Source organism: Phalangium opilio, unplaced genomic scaffold (genome assembly GCF_054372755.1).
Source record: "Phalangium opilio isolate 3A_F unplaced genomic scaffold, DU_Popi_V2 ptg000082l_1, whole genome shotgun sequence".
Classification (NCBI taxonomy): Eukaryota; Metazoa; Arthropoda; class Arachnida; order Opiliones; family Phalangiidae; genus Phalangium; species Phalangium opilio.
In genome coordinates, this window is record NW_028324189.1 from 8161331 (window position 1) to 8181313 (window position 19983).

The 19983-nt window shown below is 37.6% G+C and overlaps 2 protein-coding genes across 3 annotated transcripts in view; both read left to right on the forward strand.

Moving 5' to 3' along the window:
- Positions 1-42: 42 nt before the first annotated feature.
- Positions 43-2022, forward strand: LOC149651386 (uncharacterized). The gene is made up of 3 exons (XM_089848279.1): positions 43-245; positions 342-1148; positions 1344-2022. Exons 2-3 carry the CDS (start codon positions 364-366, stop codon positions 1573-1575), a joined length of 1017 nt encoding a protein of 338 aa, XP_089704405.1. The 5' UTR covers positions 43-245; positions 342-363; the 3' UTR covers positions 1576-2022.
- Positions 2023-5824: 3802 nt separating this feature from the next.
- LOC149651387 (uncharacterized) overlaps positions 5825-19983 on the forward strand; it is a 61833-nt gene continuing 47674 nt past the window's right edge. Inside the window, exons 1-3 of one of the 2 annotated variants that reach the window (XM_089848256.1) lie at positions 5825-6103; positions 8975-10006; positions 13550-13795. In XM_089848256.1, the coding sequence (XP_089704382.1) occupies positions 9089-10006; positions 13550-13795 (1164 nt within the window). In that variant the 5' untranslated portion in view covers positions 5825-6103; positions 8975-9088. The remainder of the gene's footprint in view (positions 6104-8974; positions 10007-13549; positions 13796-19983) is intronic. The other variant, XM_089848257.1, reaches the window with a different exon arrangement.

Sequence of the window (19983 nt, forward strand, 5' to 3'; positions counted from 1 at the left end):
ATTGGAGCACCAAGAGCGTGCCTAAAGAAAAAGAAAGAAACGTATTAAAGACGTCTGCTACGCATTCTACATAATGTAGGTAGCACTCTCTGAGTGCTGCACTCATGTGCGTGAGGCTTGTCAGGCACTGTTATTTAGACTATATTAAACTCTTCCAGTCGTAATTAGTAAATAATCAAGGATCCTAGGTTTTTTGTTCTATGTTTAGGCCAGGATTTGTTTACCTTTGCTTTTGCTCAATTTCCGTAAGCGAAGTTGATGGTGAAATTTGTTATAAATTCATAAAGCAAGATTACATTTGTTATGTTACGATGTACGTTTTGTTAAATGAAATTTTACAGAAAATAATATAATTTGTGAAAGATGGAGGACAATCCTTCTGAAGAGTCGTCCAAGAAGGAGAAGTCTTATTTATGTAGTTATTGTGGGAAAACATACAAGAACAAAGGTCTTTTAAGTAAACACCTTTTGTGGCACAAAGAAGAGATTTGCTACTGTTTAGTATGCGGGAAAGGTTTCAAAACAAAAATAGCTTTGAATTGTCATAAACAATTTCACAAAGCCGAGTTTGATAGTACGGAGGACTTATCACAAAAATGCAATATTTGTAACAAAAACTTTAAGAACAAATTGGCTCTAAAAAGACATACGCTGTCTAAGCATAAACGGAAAAAAATGCCTAACAAGTGCTTATTCGAGTGTCATTTATGCAGTCAAACCTTTGCTCGTCAAGTTTCTTTAGACAGGCACATTCTTGCCCATGAAGGTCTCGAAAGTAAGATTTATAGGCCATATAGTTGTGACGTTTGCGGTAAACGTTACTTTGAAAAGGGTGCTCTAAAATCGCACAAGCTACAAAAACATTTAAAAGCGAAAATAGTACAAAAATGCGCCATATGCGATAAAACATTCGTTCAAAAAAATAATTTGATCGCGCATGATATTCTTCACAAACTTGATGAAATTTGGGATGCCAATAAGGGCCAGATGAGCTGCGAAATTTGCAAAGAGACATTTACCATCAAAGAAGATTTCAAGAGACATTTGTCTGATCACGAAAAAGATAAATCGAATAGTAAAAACTTACCCTTTGAACCCTGCGAGATTTGCGGCGAGGTTTTTTCTAAATACACCGGTGATTTGACAAGGTAGTGATATTTTTGCTTTTTCGCTCTGTGTAGCAATGTAGCAAAAGTTAATACACAGACACCTACCGGCTGGCTGGCTGGTTGTTTCATTTATGCGTGATGGGTCGGACATTTGGCATTTTAGTTTCGCGTATATATTCAAGGGGTTGGACATTATGCGTTTTAGAGTACATGGATTTGAATATTTCTTTCCAGGCACATGAGAATCCACACGGATAAAAAAGAGTTCAAATGCGAAACGTGTGGCAAGGAGTTTACTTTAAAGAGATACCTGGGCGCTCACATTAATATTCATAAAGGTGATAAACAGTTTACTTGTCATACGTGCGGACAAAGTTTCAACTTAAAAGGCAACCTAACGAAACATATGCAGAAAGGTACTTGCGTTAAAAAAAGACAATCAAACTCAAGGAGTTCCAGGAAATAATGTAAAGGTGACAATGGAAATGATGACCAAATTGACTGGAAACTAAAACTCTTACCCGCGACTTCGCTTGTATATAATTAGTACTTAAATCGAAATGTTTTAAGAAACGGGTAGTTTTTATAGTATTTTAGGTATCAATAGGTTCTGTTTTTGGATACAATTTACTCCACTAAAAAGGACATGATTCGTAAATGACGTGTCTCGAGTGGCTATAACGAAATCAGTTTTGCCACTCTTTCTTTTAAGGAATTTAAATTGTTCGTTGGGTTTACTGTATCGTCATAAATTGTGTTTTTGTTTATTGTCAATACAATTGATCACGTGTACACACGCAACGTCATAGTCGTTGCCGTCGTCCTTTACACTCGGTTTCACCAATCCCGGAAGTGTGACTTACCTATAAACTTTCTTTTATAAAAGAACGTTGTGTTGTTTCTAAGAACGAAATTTTCTTTCTTTCTTGGCATCTTATTTTAAAGAAGGTGATTAGAATTCCACGCGTGTCTCGATTTGACTCCCCTTCCAAGCAATGCTTACAATTATTCCTTTAAAGGCGCGTTTACATCAGTCCAATAGTGAGCCACCACTGAAGGAGAATAACCACGTTTTTTGACGTCACTATTGCTGATCTACTTTCAATATGGTCGGCCAAAACCAAGGTAAGGGAAAGAAGGCCTTACTCTAGATGTGCTTGACCAATCAGCGTTCCACTTTATGACCTTGCAACGCAAAATATTGTAGTTTTTTGATCCAAAACCACTGTCCAAACTGTCGACAATAATTAAGGCCAGTTATCCAAAATGGCGGAGAACTTAGTGGGCGGGGTTGAATGTTGTTAAAAATATTTAGGAGTTTTACTTTCAAACGATTGAAAAGGGGACTTGAAAGTATCCAACATTTCTTGGAAGTACTATAGGAGTTTAGTATAGCTCTCTTACGCCTTCTTTTGCGGTGTTAGGAGACAATGTATTCCTGAGAGTGCAGAGATGGCGTCCCGGTTTCAGCGTGCGTGATTAGATATTTTTTTTGTGTAATAATCGGGATGGTTGCACCTGCTCTTTTACACAATCTCATTTCTCGAGTCGATTTGATACTTGCACGATACTGCTCTGCTAGGAAGGTACTTTAGTTCATCTTTGGCAGCCGACTGGGTGCTTTACCGACTTAACTCTATCAATTAATTCTTAAGTTCCGCGATCGTAGTATTTATCGCGTTAACCAGCTCGTGTGTGTTGCTTCATCTGAACGAAGAAAGTCTAATTGCAATAATCGGTATAAGAAAAGCAATTGCAAGAGCCGCGATGTGTATTCGAAACAAAATATTTAGGCTTGAGGATCCATTTTATTCATCAGAATTCGAGTAAAACAAACGCGTTGATTTCTCTAAACTTCAGCTTTCACCGCCATGAACTTGTCAGCCCTGTTTCTGCAATATGACGACTCGAAATTCATGTTAAAACGTGTTTACAGCCAGCCTTGAAAATGTTAATGTTAAAGTTGAAAGTTAAACGCGACAGGAAAAAGCAGATGGTGTACTTTTAATTACACCCTAGGAATGTCGTTCTAAATGCAGCAGCGCCAATTAAGGCTCCAATTAGAGAATTATCATGGTTAGCGAAAGCAACCGCGAAGAGTTAATTGCGTGTTGCGATCATGATAGAATACGAGTCGTGTCGTGTCGTGTCGTGTAGAGCTCCCAAGTGGTTAAACGAGATTGTAGGGAGTTTATTTACAGTTTGCGTCATACGCTCACGAAATGGAAGGTAGAGGATCAGGATCGACCGTCAAATGGACAACCAATTTCCTCAACAAAATAAAATCAGTAAGTTAACTTAAAGAAGTTTCAGTATTACAGATTCAGATAGGGTCCATAAGGTAATAATAATTGCAATAAGTATGACATTCGATGAAACACGACCATATTTTAAAATGTCTTCTTGAAGAGTAACAAAAATGGCGTGACGCGCTGAGAAGCATCGCCGGGACCTTTTGCTGTTAGTATGGCAATGTCAGTTGGGACATAAAGGATGATGAGCATTAAAAACTTAATTAAACCACGCCGGAGGGAGGGGGGATGACATTGGTTAATTATAGATGCGTAGACTTGTGAAAGGCCTTGATTGTCATTTCGACTACGGCGATTTCCATCTGGCTGTTAGCGAATGTTAATGTTATAGCAGATGGCCATTAGCTCCGCTACAGAAAGTATAAAATTCTGCCAAGGGCCCCTTGCTCGGGAAACGCCTCTCTCAACTCAAAGCATTAGCTTATTTCTTCTCATACATAAGACTGTAGAGTGACGCCAACATTACTCGACTTCCAATGCACCGTGTTAAGATATGGAACACCTGCTAGCTTTGCCTTTCTTAAATCGAGGGTGGTAATTAGTGACACGAGTATACTTCGGCTTACAAATTTAATTGTAAAACACTGTTTGTTTGTTTACACGTGCACCGTCAAGCGACGACTTGTTAATTTCCGAATTTGACAAAACTGCCTGACTGCATGATATCAGTAAGTTACCACCAGGAAAATCTATTAGAAGGGTTGAATTCTTCTCAATAAAACACCTGGCCTGGCAACGCCGGATACCTTAGCTAGTTGACTTTATAATTCTATTTGAATTAAGAACTACTTTTCTTGATTTAATTAAGGATTTCTGTTAGATTTGCCATTAACTTAATATTATTCTCTTTATAACTATGATTAATTAATCTTTCCTTCGCGATATATGACATTCCCCCTCCTTTTTGAGCCCCCTTCTTAATTCCATCTTCAGAGAGATCGTGAGGCCAGCCGCTGTTCCTTCAGCACACACACCATGGAATCAAAGAGGGAAAGAAAAGGCAAATGAACTTTTACTTCTAGGCATAGAAGAAATACGAACGACTAAAGCGAATTCTTTAAGAAAGAGATTAACAAGCGATATTGGTCACAGAAATTTAACATCCAGAATTCTTTTGGGTTTTAGTTGACATTTAGGCAAATTGTTTTCAATCGTCTTGAAGAGTCGCTTTCATCTGATCGGAGGTGCGGGCATCCATTAATTTAGTTATTTTTAGTGATATATTGAAATGAAAAACATTGGCTACGACTTTTCACCTTGTCTAGAATTGAAGATAAATATGTACAAGTTTCTGGGAGTGTTTGTTGGGCGAAGTATATAGTTGCCAAAGCGGATAGACAACATCAGTTCTCGTCTTTGGTACCGAAACAGATTTTTTCCTCAATTCCAGAGTCATCAGAGTTTACCATGGTCTGTCAGGAATGCATACAGCTACTAAGAATCATTATGCACCCCCCCCCCTGTATCTCATGTTAATTAATAAGCGAGTTTTGTGGGCCGGTCTTTTTAACTGTGATTTCATTGGGTGGTAGCAACGCGAGGTCAGGTGTGCGCGCTATGATTTCTATTAGTTGTATTTATTCCTGGTCCCACGTAGGTTAAAAAATACCTAAGCTATACCCTTGGAGTTTAATTATTCCCTTTTGGTACTGGCAATAAAGTCAAGTTAGGTATAAATTTCTTTAGAGGCGCCATTTCGGGACGATCCCTTGCAAAGTCATTAAATGAATGAATGCATGGTGGTGACCCTCGACCAAATAAAAATACACCCACCAACGGACGGGGTTCAATGATTTCTACTCGCGACCCCTAACCTCATGGAATTCACCATCTCGTTTTCAATCATCTTATGCAGACTTAAACATTTAGAAGCTAAACACTAAATAGTCTAAATATAAAATATATGATTTTATTATTTTTAATTACTGTTTTTTAGAAAGTAATCTTTTTTACAATTTTAAATAAGATAAAACTATCATTAACTAAACGAGTATGACGTTCAAAACAGGGTTAAGGTTTGGACGATGTGACGTCCCAAGCTTGAGGGACTAAATAAGAAACCACCTCTAATGAACGTAATGGCTCTAGTATTAATGATATCAATTATGCAAATTGGATAATTAAAGTATTGTCATTATGCATAAAGATCGAACGAACAACTTTCTGAAATATGTAGGATTCAACGAGAGAAGTGAAAATGGAAAACAAACCATAACCATTTAGTCAACTAAGCGTGAGTGATGCCATCCGTGGTTGTTAGTTACAGCACAGGACTGTAGGACTAGAGTCCGTCAAGCGGCGCCGACCGAGTGGGCGACGGGGATGGGATGGGGAGGGGGGAAGGAAAGTTGCCATGGCATGAAGAACGAGGCCCCATAGCGATGCATGCACGACGAGGCGCTACTCTGCCATTTAGCTCAGTTCGACCTCTGGCCGCACCGCGAGCACCCCGCTAGAACATAAGAGTGAAAAACATTGGCGGGCTCGGGGAAAAATTGCTTCGGCGTCATCTGTTTTGATATTAACCAACTGTTTGTTACTTTAAACCGGAACTGGCTTAATTATTAATGAGTCACCTAGAGTTGTTTTCTGGCTCTCGCTTATTGCGTCGCTCGCGTTTGTGTTTTTATAGTTTCTCGTTAGTGGAATAATTTGTTTAAGAACTGTTAAAATTGCATTCTGGTAAGTTCGAATTAAATAATTTTAAATTGTTTGATTAACTTAAATTTAATCTCTGTAAGTTAGTCAATGATTGATATCAGTAATTCATTAGGGGTGTGTATACGTTCATTAGAATTGTTTTAATTGAGTTCTTCTCAATTAAGTTTGGGACGGAGGCCAACCCCTAGCCTGTTAAAAACGTCCTATGGTTAGTGTGTGGACAAGTGTTGCCAGTCAGTCATTTGTGACGTATGCAATTCAACCGCTATCTACAACGAATACTGAAAAGATTGTAGTATTCTGTTCGAATCAGTAATTATCTTTCAGTTCCCAAAACAGAGGTAAATTATGCAAAGATTTCGTGGACTTAAAACACCCGGGGCATGTCATGTAGCTTAGATAGTCATTTAATAAATTTAATTATAAATTAGCGAGAGAAAAAAAACAGTAAACGCAAAATTGATACATAATTTCACATCATCTGATTCATTGACGAGTCATCATCTCCACTCGGTTTTTGAGCATGTATGAATATAGAACTTTCATAGGTGGTTAACCCCTTGATGACGGTTGTGTTCAATGAAGTGTAACATTGAAAAAGTAATTGTCCCGATACGTAACTCTTTTTATTTCTCACGAACAAAAGGTCTTAATATAATTAATCTTCCGCTCGAGTTAAGCATCCATAGCGAAATCATACGAACTGTCCTACAAAACAGTTGATGCCCTACAAATCCGATTACGATATAATTGTCGCGAGAGATTCATATATTCGATGATACAAAAGCTTTTCACGCGCAACCTTCTTACGTTATCTTTAGATCTCGTGAAATACGTATAGCCTCGTTCTCGGGAACCTCTTCATTGTTTCAAGGTCACCTTTCTCAAATTGACAGTGACAATCTTTTCCGTAACAAGTTGGAAAGTGTTTTACATTTAAGTTATTTAAGCGTATTGCCCGTAATCGTCGGGGTTAGCAGCCCCTCGCGTTAGTAAATATTATTCCAGTGACCAAAATATCTTGCAGATAGTTGCATGCAGCAGAATGGTAAGGCACCTGAGATAACTAACCTTTTAAATGTGTTTTGGTGTTTACGATATTGTTGAATATAGCTGGTATAGGGATGAGTCGCACCTGAATTGACAAAACCGTGTCGAACTTTGGGATGAAACGCTCTGTATCAAGTCAAATGCCCAACGATAACCGCCGATTTCTATCAATACCCGTAGGCCCGCCCCGTTTTCAAACCAATTCACCTTCAAGTCCCTTTTTCAATCGACAACCACTTGCTGTTGGCAGTTTGCTTCGGTTTCCGTTAAAATCAGGAAAGGTTAGCTGACAATTTGAATCTGAAAATGTTATGGTAACCATGGTTAACTAAGGCTAGGGTAACCAGTGCACCCTGAACTAAGTGTATATTTGATTGAAAAGGGCCCTTAACAATGCGGGTGGTTTGGCTTCTTTCTTGACAAACAAATACCAAAAAAAAAAGAAGCAAGCACAACGGTCGTCAATTCGACAGTGAAATTCATACTAAGCCTATTTCAAAGTTAAAGAAACATTGCTCTTCGATGCATATTGTTAAGGTTTATTGTTCGGTTCAATAACGTTCTTACATTGAAGACTATTGAAGGGTGATATGTCTTTCTCCTCATACCTGACTATGTTCTTGTTTTAAATTGGCAGTCAATGTTTCGGGGCCCATATCTCCGTGTAGACCCCATCTTCTTTGAGACCCCAAGACCACACCCTTCAATTTATGGCAGAATAACCAGAACCACCCTAAATGTTGTAGGTTAAAAAATAGTTCGGTAACCATTCGTTTGAAGAACCATGATTATTATAGAAAAGGGATTGGAGCGGTACACCTGCGGTGAAAGGTAAAGCGGGTGGGGGGAGGGATGAGATGAAGCTAGGTATCCCTGCGCTTTGGGATCAACTGATAATAAATGTTTCGTGATTCTTTCTTCTTATCTGCTGCTGCGAGCCGCAAACCATTTATCTCCACTCCACTCCTATACATTCTCTGCTTTTACACGCTAGAGGTTAGTGGGAATACGTTAAAATTGCAAGGGAAATATTCGTATCGAGGAGTTAACCACATATCAGTTTCATTATACCTAACCACATTTTTCTTGACAAATTTTAATGTCCAAAGCTTATTCCATCCACGTTTCCAGCTGCACTATTTTGTTTCAGTTTTAATTAGAGCCGGACGCTAAATAATAATTTTGCATATATTTTTTTAATTGGAGCTGATTTCATTGAAATAACTTTGGCGAGGATGAACTTTCTCAAATTATTTTTCAAAGCAAAGACTGAAGCATTTCTTTAAAAGAATCAGCGACGCGTATCATCGCGTTCTTTGTTTTTACTCTTCGTGCATTTTGTCAATTGTTGTCCATTGACGGAAGGAAGGGAGGGGTCAAGAAACTCGCCTTAATGATGGAATTAATTAGAGATGGATAGCGTCTTAAACAATTCTCATTTCTCTTAAAGAATTTATTATCATTTGGGGATATTCAATATGTGTTTTGTTTTTTTCAATCGGATATGTCACTATTGAAATTCCCAATTAAAATTAACAATCGCTGAGCAATTAATAGGTCACTGTTCCCTAAACTCACGTGACATGAATTTTGTCAACGTGGGCATCTTTTCTCGAATCATAAAGGGCGAGGACACAATTACTCGGATGAAGTCCGTCAAAATCATGCCACGTTCGCGAACTCGTGGAAATTTGAAGGAATTCGTGGACACACTGATTTGAATTGTAGGGAACATTAACTATAACTCACGGAAACTGAAGGAACTTAATTGATATCTTGTTGCTTTTACTGCAGTTATAATTATCTCAATATTACTAAATTATGAATTAAATTTTGTTTTAGCAGTCGGATGTGGCGGCATCTTTTCCGGATTTTTTTGTCAAGTCATCATCGCGAATCTTAAAAATCGGCAGATCATCACGTGATGTCTTCCTTCCCGGAAGTAGTATCCGCACTATGAATCGATTACTCGAAACAATGGAGCTGTCGGAAGAAGTAGCTGTAGATGAAGAAGAGACTGACGAAGTGAAACGCGTTGGTAAAAAGAGCGTCGCGTCAAAATCAACTTCACCCATGATGGCACCGTTAGCGCGACTCGAAAGCGACTTTGACGTCATACATCTTGCCACGTCACCCAAACGGAAACAAACGAAATGCAAAAGCGGCTCTAGCAGACGAAATCCCGACAGAGAACGATGTTCGAATAATACAAAGGTGAACCTAGAAAATCAAAGCCTTGGTCAAGGCTTATCTTCCTGGACTAGCGGACACAATTACGAGCAACGTCACATGGTAGCTAAAGATCAAGGTGCCATCGTCACGGGTAATACCTCTAACGTTGAGTCATTAAGCCTGGCTCAAGATAAAGAAGTTAAAGACCTAAGTCTCGCTCTTCATAGAATTGAAATAACATCATCGAGTAGTGATAAAGTGGTCAACAATCCTAGAGACAGTATAACCAGTGACCTTTCGAAATTAACGTTAAAATCTAACAAGGAACTAGTCCCAAGTGTACCAACGAGTGATCGGAAAGTCATAAACCCTAGCAAAGACAGTATAAATCACTCCTTTGAAATCAAAGACAGATTCTCCACGCCAACCTCATCGAATCAGTGTTCTTCCGCGATATTTTCCAAGCAAATAACTAGTCCGACAAAGGTGAAATCATTAGCGGACGTCGAGGACAAAGTTCCTCGACCAGTGACGTTTTGGCCCACCACGCGAATTCCACTTGCCACTGGAAATGTCACCAGAAGCGGGACTCGGACACCAATGTGTTGTGACGGACATCGCCTTTGTTTCAGCGACATCCCAGTGCGGGTAAAATCGGTTGGAACACTGACGACTACCAAACATGAAACTGAAGATAAAGAGGTACGCAAGTCTTTCTGTAAATCTACTTTATTTATTCTTTTGGGTTATAACCATATTACTGCTGGGTATCATGTCTGCCTCGCCAGGGGTCGTTTCTAAAATGGTTTTGACAAGTAGCACAATGGTGGACAGAAATATCGTTTTACTTGGAAACGCAATAACGTTTCATACTTGTTGTTATTGCTTTGTTGTCGCTTTAATGTTATTCGTATCCTGTTTACCATTTACGATGTCCACCATATTGTTGTCTCGAAATGAGTTGTTGATCGGAGACAGCCTTGACAGTAGCATTCTTTGAAGGAACCGAAGTTAACATGAGAAAAAACCAGTTCTTCCCCTGGACCATTCCATTACCCCGTGACTATTGTTGGTCCCAAAAGACTTAGTTTTTTATCTGTTGCCGGTAAACGTCAAAGACACTGAAATAGAGTCACTTCTTAAGAAAGTCGTAAAAACGTCTAGATTCCCTTATCTTTACTATAAGAAGACAGACAACTCTGTCTCTAGATCCTGCTGCCGCTTGTTATTCGGCCATATAGTAGACGTAACTCCGACCGAGGTGGTCTCCTATCGTGACCTAGACATCATTCTTCATTCAGTTATAAAGGCGCAATCAAAACTGTCCAACTATTTAAAGGCCAAGATCCAGCGAAAAGGGTAGACCCAAAAACGCCTCGTTGGGTTGGGAATCTTTGTTTTACTCGGAAATACATCCCAGTGTCATACTTATAGCTATTAGTTCCCTATCGTATCCGGCTAGCTCTTAGCTTATACACCCTCGAGGCATTTGTCATCAGACTCCGTGGGATTGTTATGACTTGTCGGTTTCATTCACAAAAAAGGGCGCAAATTCGAACTTTAAAAAACACTCGAAATCACGTGATTAAATGTTTATAATGAAACTTTCCAAAAACGCTTATCGAATTTGTGATAAAACTCTAGTCGAGCGAAATATGTTAAGTGTCGATTTAAGTTCGCAAATATTTTGAAACATCTGTACCGAAACGTTTCCCACGATCCTTGTCCGCATTTAGAAAGTCTGGAGTGGTAATTGTTCCCAAAATATGTTCGATCTAGGCAGACACGTCTGTGAGATGGCTTTCATTTTACTCTCCCTATAAGAGCTCGAAACCTTTTTAAACCTTTCTTCGCCAAACTTATTTTGCCCTTTTTAATTTTACACGTAATTTTAATTACGGTAAAATTTAAGAAACGGCACCAAAACCCCTGTCCCTGTCCCTGTGCCGGACGCGTCCGCGAAACGAACGCTTACGATAAGAGAGGGAAACCGGTCGCGTCCGCGAAACGTACGCTTACGATGAGAGAGAGAGATCGCTAGCGTACGCGGTGGCGATACGAAGCTCCGCGTAGAGAGAGAACTGCCTGCCTGGTATATTAGTGAGAGGGGGAAGAGGGAGAGGGGGCATCCCGCTCGGAGAGAGAGGAAAGAAAGGTAGTTTAAATCTCGCGGGCTTTTTTGAGTGAAGGGAAACAAGATGATAATTTTCGTGCACTACTGCACTTTGTGAGCGTGATACATCAGAGATTATGCTGGATGGTTAGGTTAGGTTTCGTAAAATAGAGGGGACGCTTTACGGTCATAGTGATTTCTGGTTTAGGGGATCCAGGATTTTGTTTAAATACATTATTTGATTCGTATGGTTTTTAAAAATTATACTTTAGTGGGGTGCACAATTTAGTTTCATTAATATTATTTGAAATGTGACGTTATTAGAAATTAAAGGGATACACGATTGTGTTTCAGAAATGTTTTTAGTTGTCAACTATACGGGGGGTCACGTGAGCCGTGTAAAATTACTATTAAGGCCCAGCCCTTGGGCCATCTTGTTATATATATTTGTGTGAATTATTGCTTTACCCTGAACAAAGACACGCAACAGACACACAAACTATCAACTCATAACTGCGTTTTATTTATTATATAACAAAACACGTATAGCAAAAACCACTAAATAGTACTTGTTTAGTAATGGTCCGTTTTTTTTTTAAATCGTCGTGATCTATTACGTATAGCGAAAATTGTTTCAATTTTCCCTCTTTAATCAAAACACCAAAAATTATAATGATTTGTTTCGAATTTATCTTTTAGAGTACATGAAAAGTGTGTGTGTGTGTGTGTGAGGGTGACCTTGGAGATGCACCCAAGAAACACACCCTAAAATGTTTAGTTTTATTTTTTGTTGTTAGCCCACTTTTATATTTGAGTGTGTAAATTCACTTGATTTTCTATTTGGCCTACTTAAAGAAATCAACGGTTTTTTTTTCTTCCATCTTCTGAATTCTTCAGACTTGATATAAAAAAACCACCATCATAATAATAATATAAAAAATAAGCGTGAGAAAATAACCGTGATGGAATACTCTCACTCCATTTCTTTCCCACCCTCGCTCGGACTTCTTTAACAAATGTAATATTACAGACAGAAGTACGACAGTAATTTAGATTACCACATGGCGTTCTCTGTTGCTTCTGCTTTAATTACGTTGCCATAATACCTAAAATACCTGGAAAAATATTTAAAAATTGGTATCAGAGAAAAATCGAGGAATTTTTATAATGTAAATTGTCAAAATGTCACAAAAGTCGGGTAATCTTTATATTTGTGTCATAACCATATGGGATATGTAAGTTTAAGGTTTACAACATTTAGGAGCCACCTTCTCTTCATTCCAACAATGGTCGTACTTTTATCTATTACGTTACTTAAGTGCTTTTAGTAATGTATTTATAGCTTTGGACACGCTCTTAGTTTTAGTTGAAACTTGATTCGAAATCGTCTGACAAGCATTTATTCTCAAAATATTTCCACGTGGAGAAAGGGACTAATGAAATCGGGTAGAAATTTCTGTCCATAACCCTCCTAGAGTCTCGTAATGATTTATTTTAGGACGTATATTCAACTATAATTTAATTAATTATGGTAAATCTTATTCTTTCTCTAAGGAATTTAATTTTGGAGTTGCTCAGCCTTGAGATATCCACCACGAGGTGTGATAATATTTGCTGAGGTATAGTAACTAGGGGACAACTTGTTGCGTTGTTAAAGTGGCCCATTTAAGTCATTGAAGAATGAGTTCTTTTGGGGGAAACAGACTATAGAGACCGTTATACGTAATGTTAACGCTAAATGACCAGAAAGGAATATGACAAGTAGAGGAGGGGAGATGAGGACCAGAGAGAGTAATTTGAAACCACGAGGCCGTTTATTTTGACGTGAATCATTCGCGTTCGCTCACATTTTCCAAACAATCGAATATTCAGCTGTCAGTTAATCATTTTATATAAGGCTCATAACGCCTAATTTCTTTTTAAACCGAAATTAAATTGAATTAAGTTGCTCAACTACAGAGGTAACGCCATAAACTAGAGCTCTGATTGGTCAATTTTCAAAACATAAAGTGAGACTTTATGTTTGTCGTACGGGCACCCCATTGCCTCTCTCTTTGATAAAGAGACGTTTTGTCCGATAATAGTTGTAGGAGAAACTTTGATTTCAATATCTGTATCCCCTTTAATGACAGGTTGTTACGGAGGACGTGTCCAGTTTGGTGGAGTTATTCCTCTCTCAGTTGTACGTGCCCTTCCAAGCTGCCCGTCCCATTCTCATCAAGGAAGCTCGGGACATCCTTCTGTGCCAATTCGCCGGAGACTACTTCCGCTTTCGAAGACAATTCCTCCAACCCGTCAAAGACTTCCTTCGTGCCTTTGTCCAACAGCACCGCGACTATCACGCCGATCACCTTGGAACCACGACGACAACGTCCTCGGTAAGTACATTTATTCGTTACCATATCTCTGAGAACGCGCTATCAACGTGTTGAAGCACTTGACCAACGGATATTATGGTCATTTCGGCACCAATACCCACGAAACGAATTTAAATTCGGCAAACATAGTTGCTCTAATTCTTCCGCTCGCCATATCTGGCTATGAATACCACTTAATGACCATGCAACAAGTATGGAACGGAATACCATATACTGAGCAACGCCTCTTAAGTCAAAATTAATTTTAAGAAATTTAGTTCAATATGGTTTTTGCGCTTTTCCTTTCCGAGTATATACGTTCATTTATCATAAATTATTTCGTTTGGGGGCGTGGAGGAATTAGATTGAACCACCATGGGTGCCTCCCTAATATCTGACCTGTAGATAAGTAATTAGATCTCTGTATACAGTTACTATAATTCCCCCACCCCCATATGGCGGCCTCTTACGTTTAACTTCTGGTACCATCGACCATCTTTAGCTAGACAGGCAACCTCTAGAGGTAGGGTTCTAATTGCACTATTGGGATGACACTTTGAAAAATTTAAAGAAAGGTCTCATGCGCTATTACCAAAGGCAAATTAAAATAACAGAAAGTAACTGAGGGAGGTAGGTATGAAGCAAGCCCATGGAGTATGATGTTTATCATAAATTGAGGAAGAATGCTTTTCGTCTATACCTTCTATGGTTTTACTACTACTTCCTTCTTTTGAAATTATAACAAATTGAAAGTAATTTTGAAGTAACGTTCTATAGTCTTGTTTATTTTCTGTGTGGGTGCCCTCCACAATATTTTTTTTTTTTTTTGGTGAAAGCGAATATATTGGAACACGATGTTCGTATATTTAAAGAGACGCGGACCCCGACTCTAGAAGAAGTTTAGGTGTGGACTATAGCGCTCTGTTCAAAGATTACTACGCCGCGCCTACAACATTCTCTTAATAAATTGGAATTTGAGGCCCCCGCGCGCCCTCTTGAATTATTTACGCACAATCCCAGAGTGCATTGCGGCGCTGCGAGGGGCGCTTTACCCCATTGCGAAGAATTATACCTATTTCAAATTAGATTTAATTATAAGTGTAATTGCGATAATGTATTTTCCAAAAGGGTGGGCACAGTGTCGTCTGCTTGATTTAAGGTTATTTGGGCAACTAACAAAGACCTTAGATAGGGCTTCAAATAGTTACCAGTCCTTTGGTTTGAAGTTCCACGCTAACGTCATTGGATGTTGGGTGGTAGGACAACCGGGCACTTTAAATCATTGCATCATTGAACGTTGCAGGGTCGCACGTTGCGATAAATATGTTTCAAACCTTAATCTATTTATATAATTTATGTTTTTCACATAAATATAAGGTTTGCGAAATAGTCATGGTATTCCTAGAAAGGTTATCGAAATTTTAACTTGAAACTATAGTGGCAACCTTATCATTTAGTTTCGTTAGTGATGTGTCCCTCGGATACTGGGTTCGTCCATCTTTATTTCCCGCTAACCTTTCTTCGTCGACTTTACTAAAATTTCCTCAAAACCGGATTCGGCAGCGAAACGAGAAAGTCACAAATTTAATTTTAAATAAAGTTTTTTTTAAGATCGAAAAATACTCTAAATACTGCAGATGTCGATCTTTAACCAACTAATAATTTTAAAAATGGATGGTTGGTTAACTGGTGAAAGAGTATTTTTGTGGCATCTCTCTTTCTTTCCTCCCTTGGTGTTATTAACCCTTGGTTGATTAGACGTCGTTTCGTTAATACATCCCCATTGTGTTCTATGTAATTTGTTTTTTTATATATACATCAAAGGAAGGAAATATGCATTTTTGGCTAAAGACTTCTTTAGACGGGGTAGAAGACAGGGAGGGGAGATCTCTTTAAAAAGCCATTAAAGTGCTTTTCGTCGATCCTATTCTGAGATTTCTTTCTCTTGATAGAAAATGGGTCTGTGGGTTAAGAGCTTCCCCTCCTAGTCTCCACCCTCCTCGTCCTCCTTGTCTTCGCCATTCAAAAATACAGTAAATATGAAAAAAAGAGTTCTTCAATTTTAAAGATAATTTTTACACGAAAACTCTCACGAATCACAAATTTGCTCTTACTCCGAAAGTAATCGCAAATACTTGACGCAGTGGCCAAGGGTCCGACCATAAATCATCTCTTTACACATGAATTAGCCTTTTTAACAACCGTTTTTACTAATTGCCCAGTAAATAATTAAATTGTACCAACAATTTAAGACAAAGGTAACTAAACTAAACTGAAGTCATACTTATTGTTGTTACGTTACTCGCCTAATTCATAATTTAGTAAAATTTGCGCAGTTCATTTTGTCGCACTGTCTGTGGTGTTTTACCCTAGTTGACCTTTTTTTTCTTAAGGTGAGGGCGTCGTGGGAATTCCTTCCTCGAGAAAGAGTTGAGTTGATATTTTTCCAGGAAAAAAAGTCAGTCGTAATAAATAATGTTATAAATGGCGACGTCGGCTTCATTTTAAACTTCTTTGAAGAACTATTTTAAATTTATCGCTGAGTTGCACGCCCGTTTCAATTCGAAGCATTTATCCGCAGCGTGAAATTGCTAATAAATTACGTTAAATAGCATTTAGATCATTCATGCAACAAGTAGTCCCTTAAATATTCAGACCATGGGCCCCCATAATGGTCCATGTAGTTCCTATAACATCCTATAATTTGTCAAAATGTCAAACAAAAGTGTTCATAAAATTTGGCGAAAATGCTACATTAATTTTGATATAATTTCGCAAAATGCCGCATTAATTTCCCCATAATTTGGCAAAATGCTACATTGATGTTGCTATAATTTGTCAAAATGCTACATTAATATTGCTATAATTTGGCAAAACGCCACATAAATGTTGCTATAATTTGGCAAAACGCCTCATAAATGTTGCTATAAATTGGAAAATTGCCAAAATAAAAGTACTTAAGTATAGTTACGTCATTTTTCATTTGAGGTGACGTAGATCGCGAATAAAAGCCGACAACCCTAAAAAGTTGAACGATGGTTTCTTTTGGAGATGAGCTTTTAAGATAATCTTTAAAAAACCTTGTTTGATTTTTATCTCGAAATTGAAGTGCAAACTATAAATATTGGAGGCCTCGCGGATTAATACTCAATTTTAAACATCGTAAAAGTTGCGCATTAGAGAGTCAATTTTATGATGAGCTTTTCAAACTAAAGAAGAAATAAAATGTTCATTTTCGTTTTCGAGTAAAGAGCTTTATAATTAAAGGTGAGCGCCGAAGTACTATAATAAAATTCACACCCTCTTCTTAAGAATATTTTTATTTTATTATTCTAGCCTCATTTTTTCTGTTCGAAGTACCTTTTTTAATATAATTGTTCTTATAGGATAATACCCCAATATTCAGGTACTTATTTTTTTACAAGCTTTATTTAAAGGGAGAATTAAGTGTCAATACAATAACTTTTTTATCGATTTAACAAGACTTAGGGCCTACCAAAAATATTCCGTTAATTCTATATAAATATTTGAAGTTAAAGCTAGACGCAAACCCTAATTTAAAAACAAGTTGGGAAACCAAAATAAACCTCTCCGAGTCGAGACGCAATTAAGAGGTTTTTCTTAAATAATTAAATAAATATAATTGATATTAATTATTTTAATCGTCATTAATTTAACTTAATTCTAGTTGAATCATTTTAAGAAACTTAATTCCTAAAATAATTTTAAACATAGCTATTGTTGACGTTTGAATTCAAGCGTATGCCTCTTTAAAATGTTTTGGAAATTCAGGGTATATAAGGCGATTGATTCACAATAAATGGCAAGAAAAGGCGCAATTGCGTGAATCTTTGGTGGAAGCCCTGCCATTGGGAGGCTAAACTTTTCTATAAACCTAGCCGATCGCCGCATACTTCTTAATAATAATGATGGGAGTAAAAGCCAAAAATTGCTCTCTGCGAACACGGTGACAGACACGTCCAGTGTAATACCTCTCCGTGAAGTAATCGTCACTCGGAGAGGTAAAAAAATAACTTTCCACTTTCGAAAAATTCGAATTGACCAGCAGGTTGTCGGCATTTTACCTACATTTATCACAAAAGTGACTTGAACCTAACGGGCGTCCAGCTGGGGAGAGTGGAAAGAGAGAATTAGTTGTTTACGAGTATAATTAGAATGGGTGGGGTCCTTTAGTTTTTTTTTCACCGAAATTTGGGCGGAATTCTAGTGTTTTTTGGTAAAATGAAATGTTAATTTTAGCCGGGCGTCTCATCCTATTAAAGTGAAAAATCTCTTTAAAGGGAAAATATAAATATATCTTTTTCACTTCAAATTCAGTCGTAGGAACCATTTCATCTTTGGAAATTTAAACGTTTCTATTCTTAGACCAAATTAAATGGTAAATAGAAATTTGTTAGTATGTTGGTCAATTCTTAATTAAATATATATATATTTTTTTCTTTTCTGAAAATTTGACGCAACTTAAACAACGTTTGAATAGAATGGTATGTTTACGAATTATGTTAGTCCTTGAAGATTTATCTAAGACAATGGGTTACATTTGCGGACGCACGCTAATTTATATTTATTTGAGAAAAAAAGAACTAGTATAATAATAATATTTTCTTCGTCATGAGCTTTTGAAATGCGAAAGGGTGTTAGCGTGACGCTTCTTGGCGCCTAAAAACTCAATTTGCAACAAAAACGAAAGTGCACTGTTGACGTTTTTACGCCATCTATAATACAACTCCGTGGTTCGAGGGTCGGTTTTGGGTTCTCTGTGAATCTCAGCCTTTAAAGCGAGTCATTAAGAAGCTTCGCTTGAACCTTTTATTATTGAAGAAAAGGGTTTTGGAAATTGGAAATAATGATTGTCCTAATTTCTAGGATCATTTTTATCTGATACAATTTTATTATTTGTAAATTGTAAGAAAGGTGCTGGTTTATCCCTAACTTCATTATCATCTCTCCCAAAATAGATAAAGACCTTACTTTAGTTTTAAGAAACTTCATCGATAAAAACGCTTCATTTTAAATGATTAATCTGTCAAAAAGTAATTGCAATTTCAAGAGAAGATAGGTATAGAATGAAAGCCAATTAAAAAAAGCAGATCAGGGTTCATAGAATTATTGGAAAAAGATAGAAATTACAAAGAAATATCAGGGTAATTGTTTAGGAGTAAAAACCTCATGAGAAATGATAATTATTTTATCTTAACAGGGAGAGATTTAATTTTAGAAGTAGGAATGGAGAACAGAGTAATGTAATGTGGGCGCGCGTCAAAGTCCCGAACCCCTTCCACGAGACGGAGGGGTATGAAAGAAGAGGCGGGTTATAGCGACAGAGGTAAAAAGGAATTACGTCCTTTTCGCCGTCCCCGTCAGCAACGTCATCAAAACGTAGTTTAATTAAGTCAGCCAATAAGATAGTTTAAACTTTTAGTTATAACGTGTTGGAGGGAGGGGCTCTATACTGGGCTATGAGTCGGACGGAAGTAAATACTAACCGTTCTCCATTCCTACTTCTAAAGTTAAATCTATCCCTTGTCGCAACTATTTAGTGTTTAGCGTGTCTTCGTAAACAATGTAACTACCCCGGTTTCCAGTCCATCATTTCAATAGGACTTGTTTGTATCTTTAAATCAGAAACAGCTAGTTCATAATCGTTTTATATATTAATTTAAAATACATTGCCCCAATTGTTATACTGCAAAGAGCAATAAGAATACCTTCACTAAAATCATTCATTTAAATCTAAAAATAGATTGACGCACCCTGTTATATTATTATTAAAGCGTATTGGAACTTAGTTGGCACTCCTGAGTTGTCGTCCCATAGAGACTAGTACAGTCAAAGGCAGGCAGTTGCCATATCCCTATCAGGGAAGTTTAAATTTGTTTAATGGTAAAGTTCTCCATGGTCGAAGCTAGACTGCATGGTGTTGAAAAACTATAGAAGTATACAATGAAATTAGTATTAGAGAATTTTCTACGTGGGATGGACTTGTTGAAATGGTTTAATCATGTTTCGAGATCGAATCGGATGATATGCCACGATTTTTATATAACGAGCCGAGGCCCTTTCTCTTCTCATGTATTTTATTGGGTGCGGAGATGGAATCATGCCGATAAAAATGGGTTAAAGAAACAGCTTTGTTTTAATACTACTTTAACCTCCGTGGAGTTTATCAAAAATCGTCTAAAACCAAA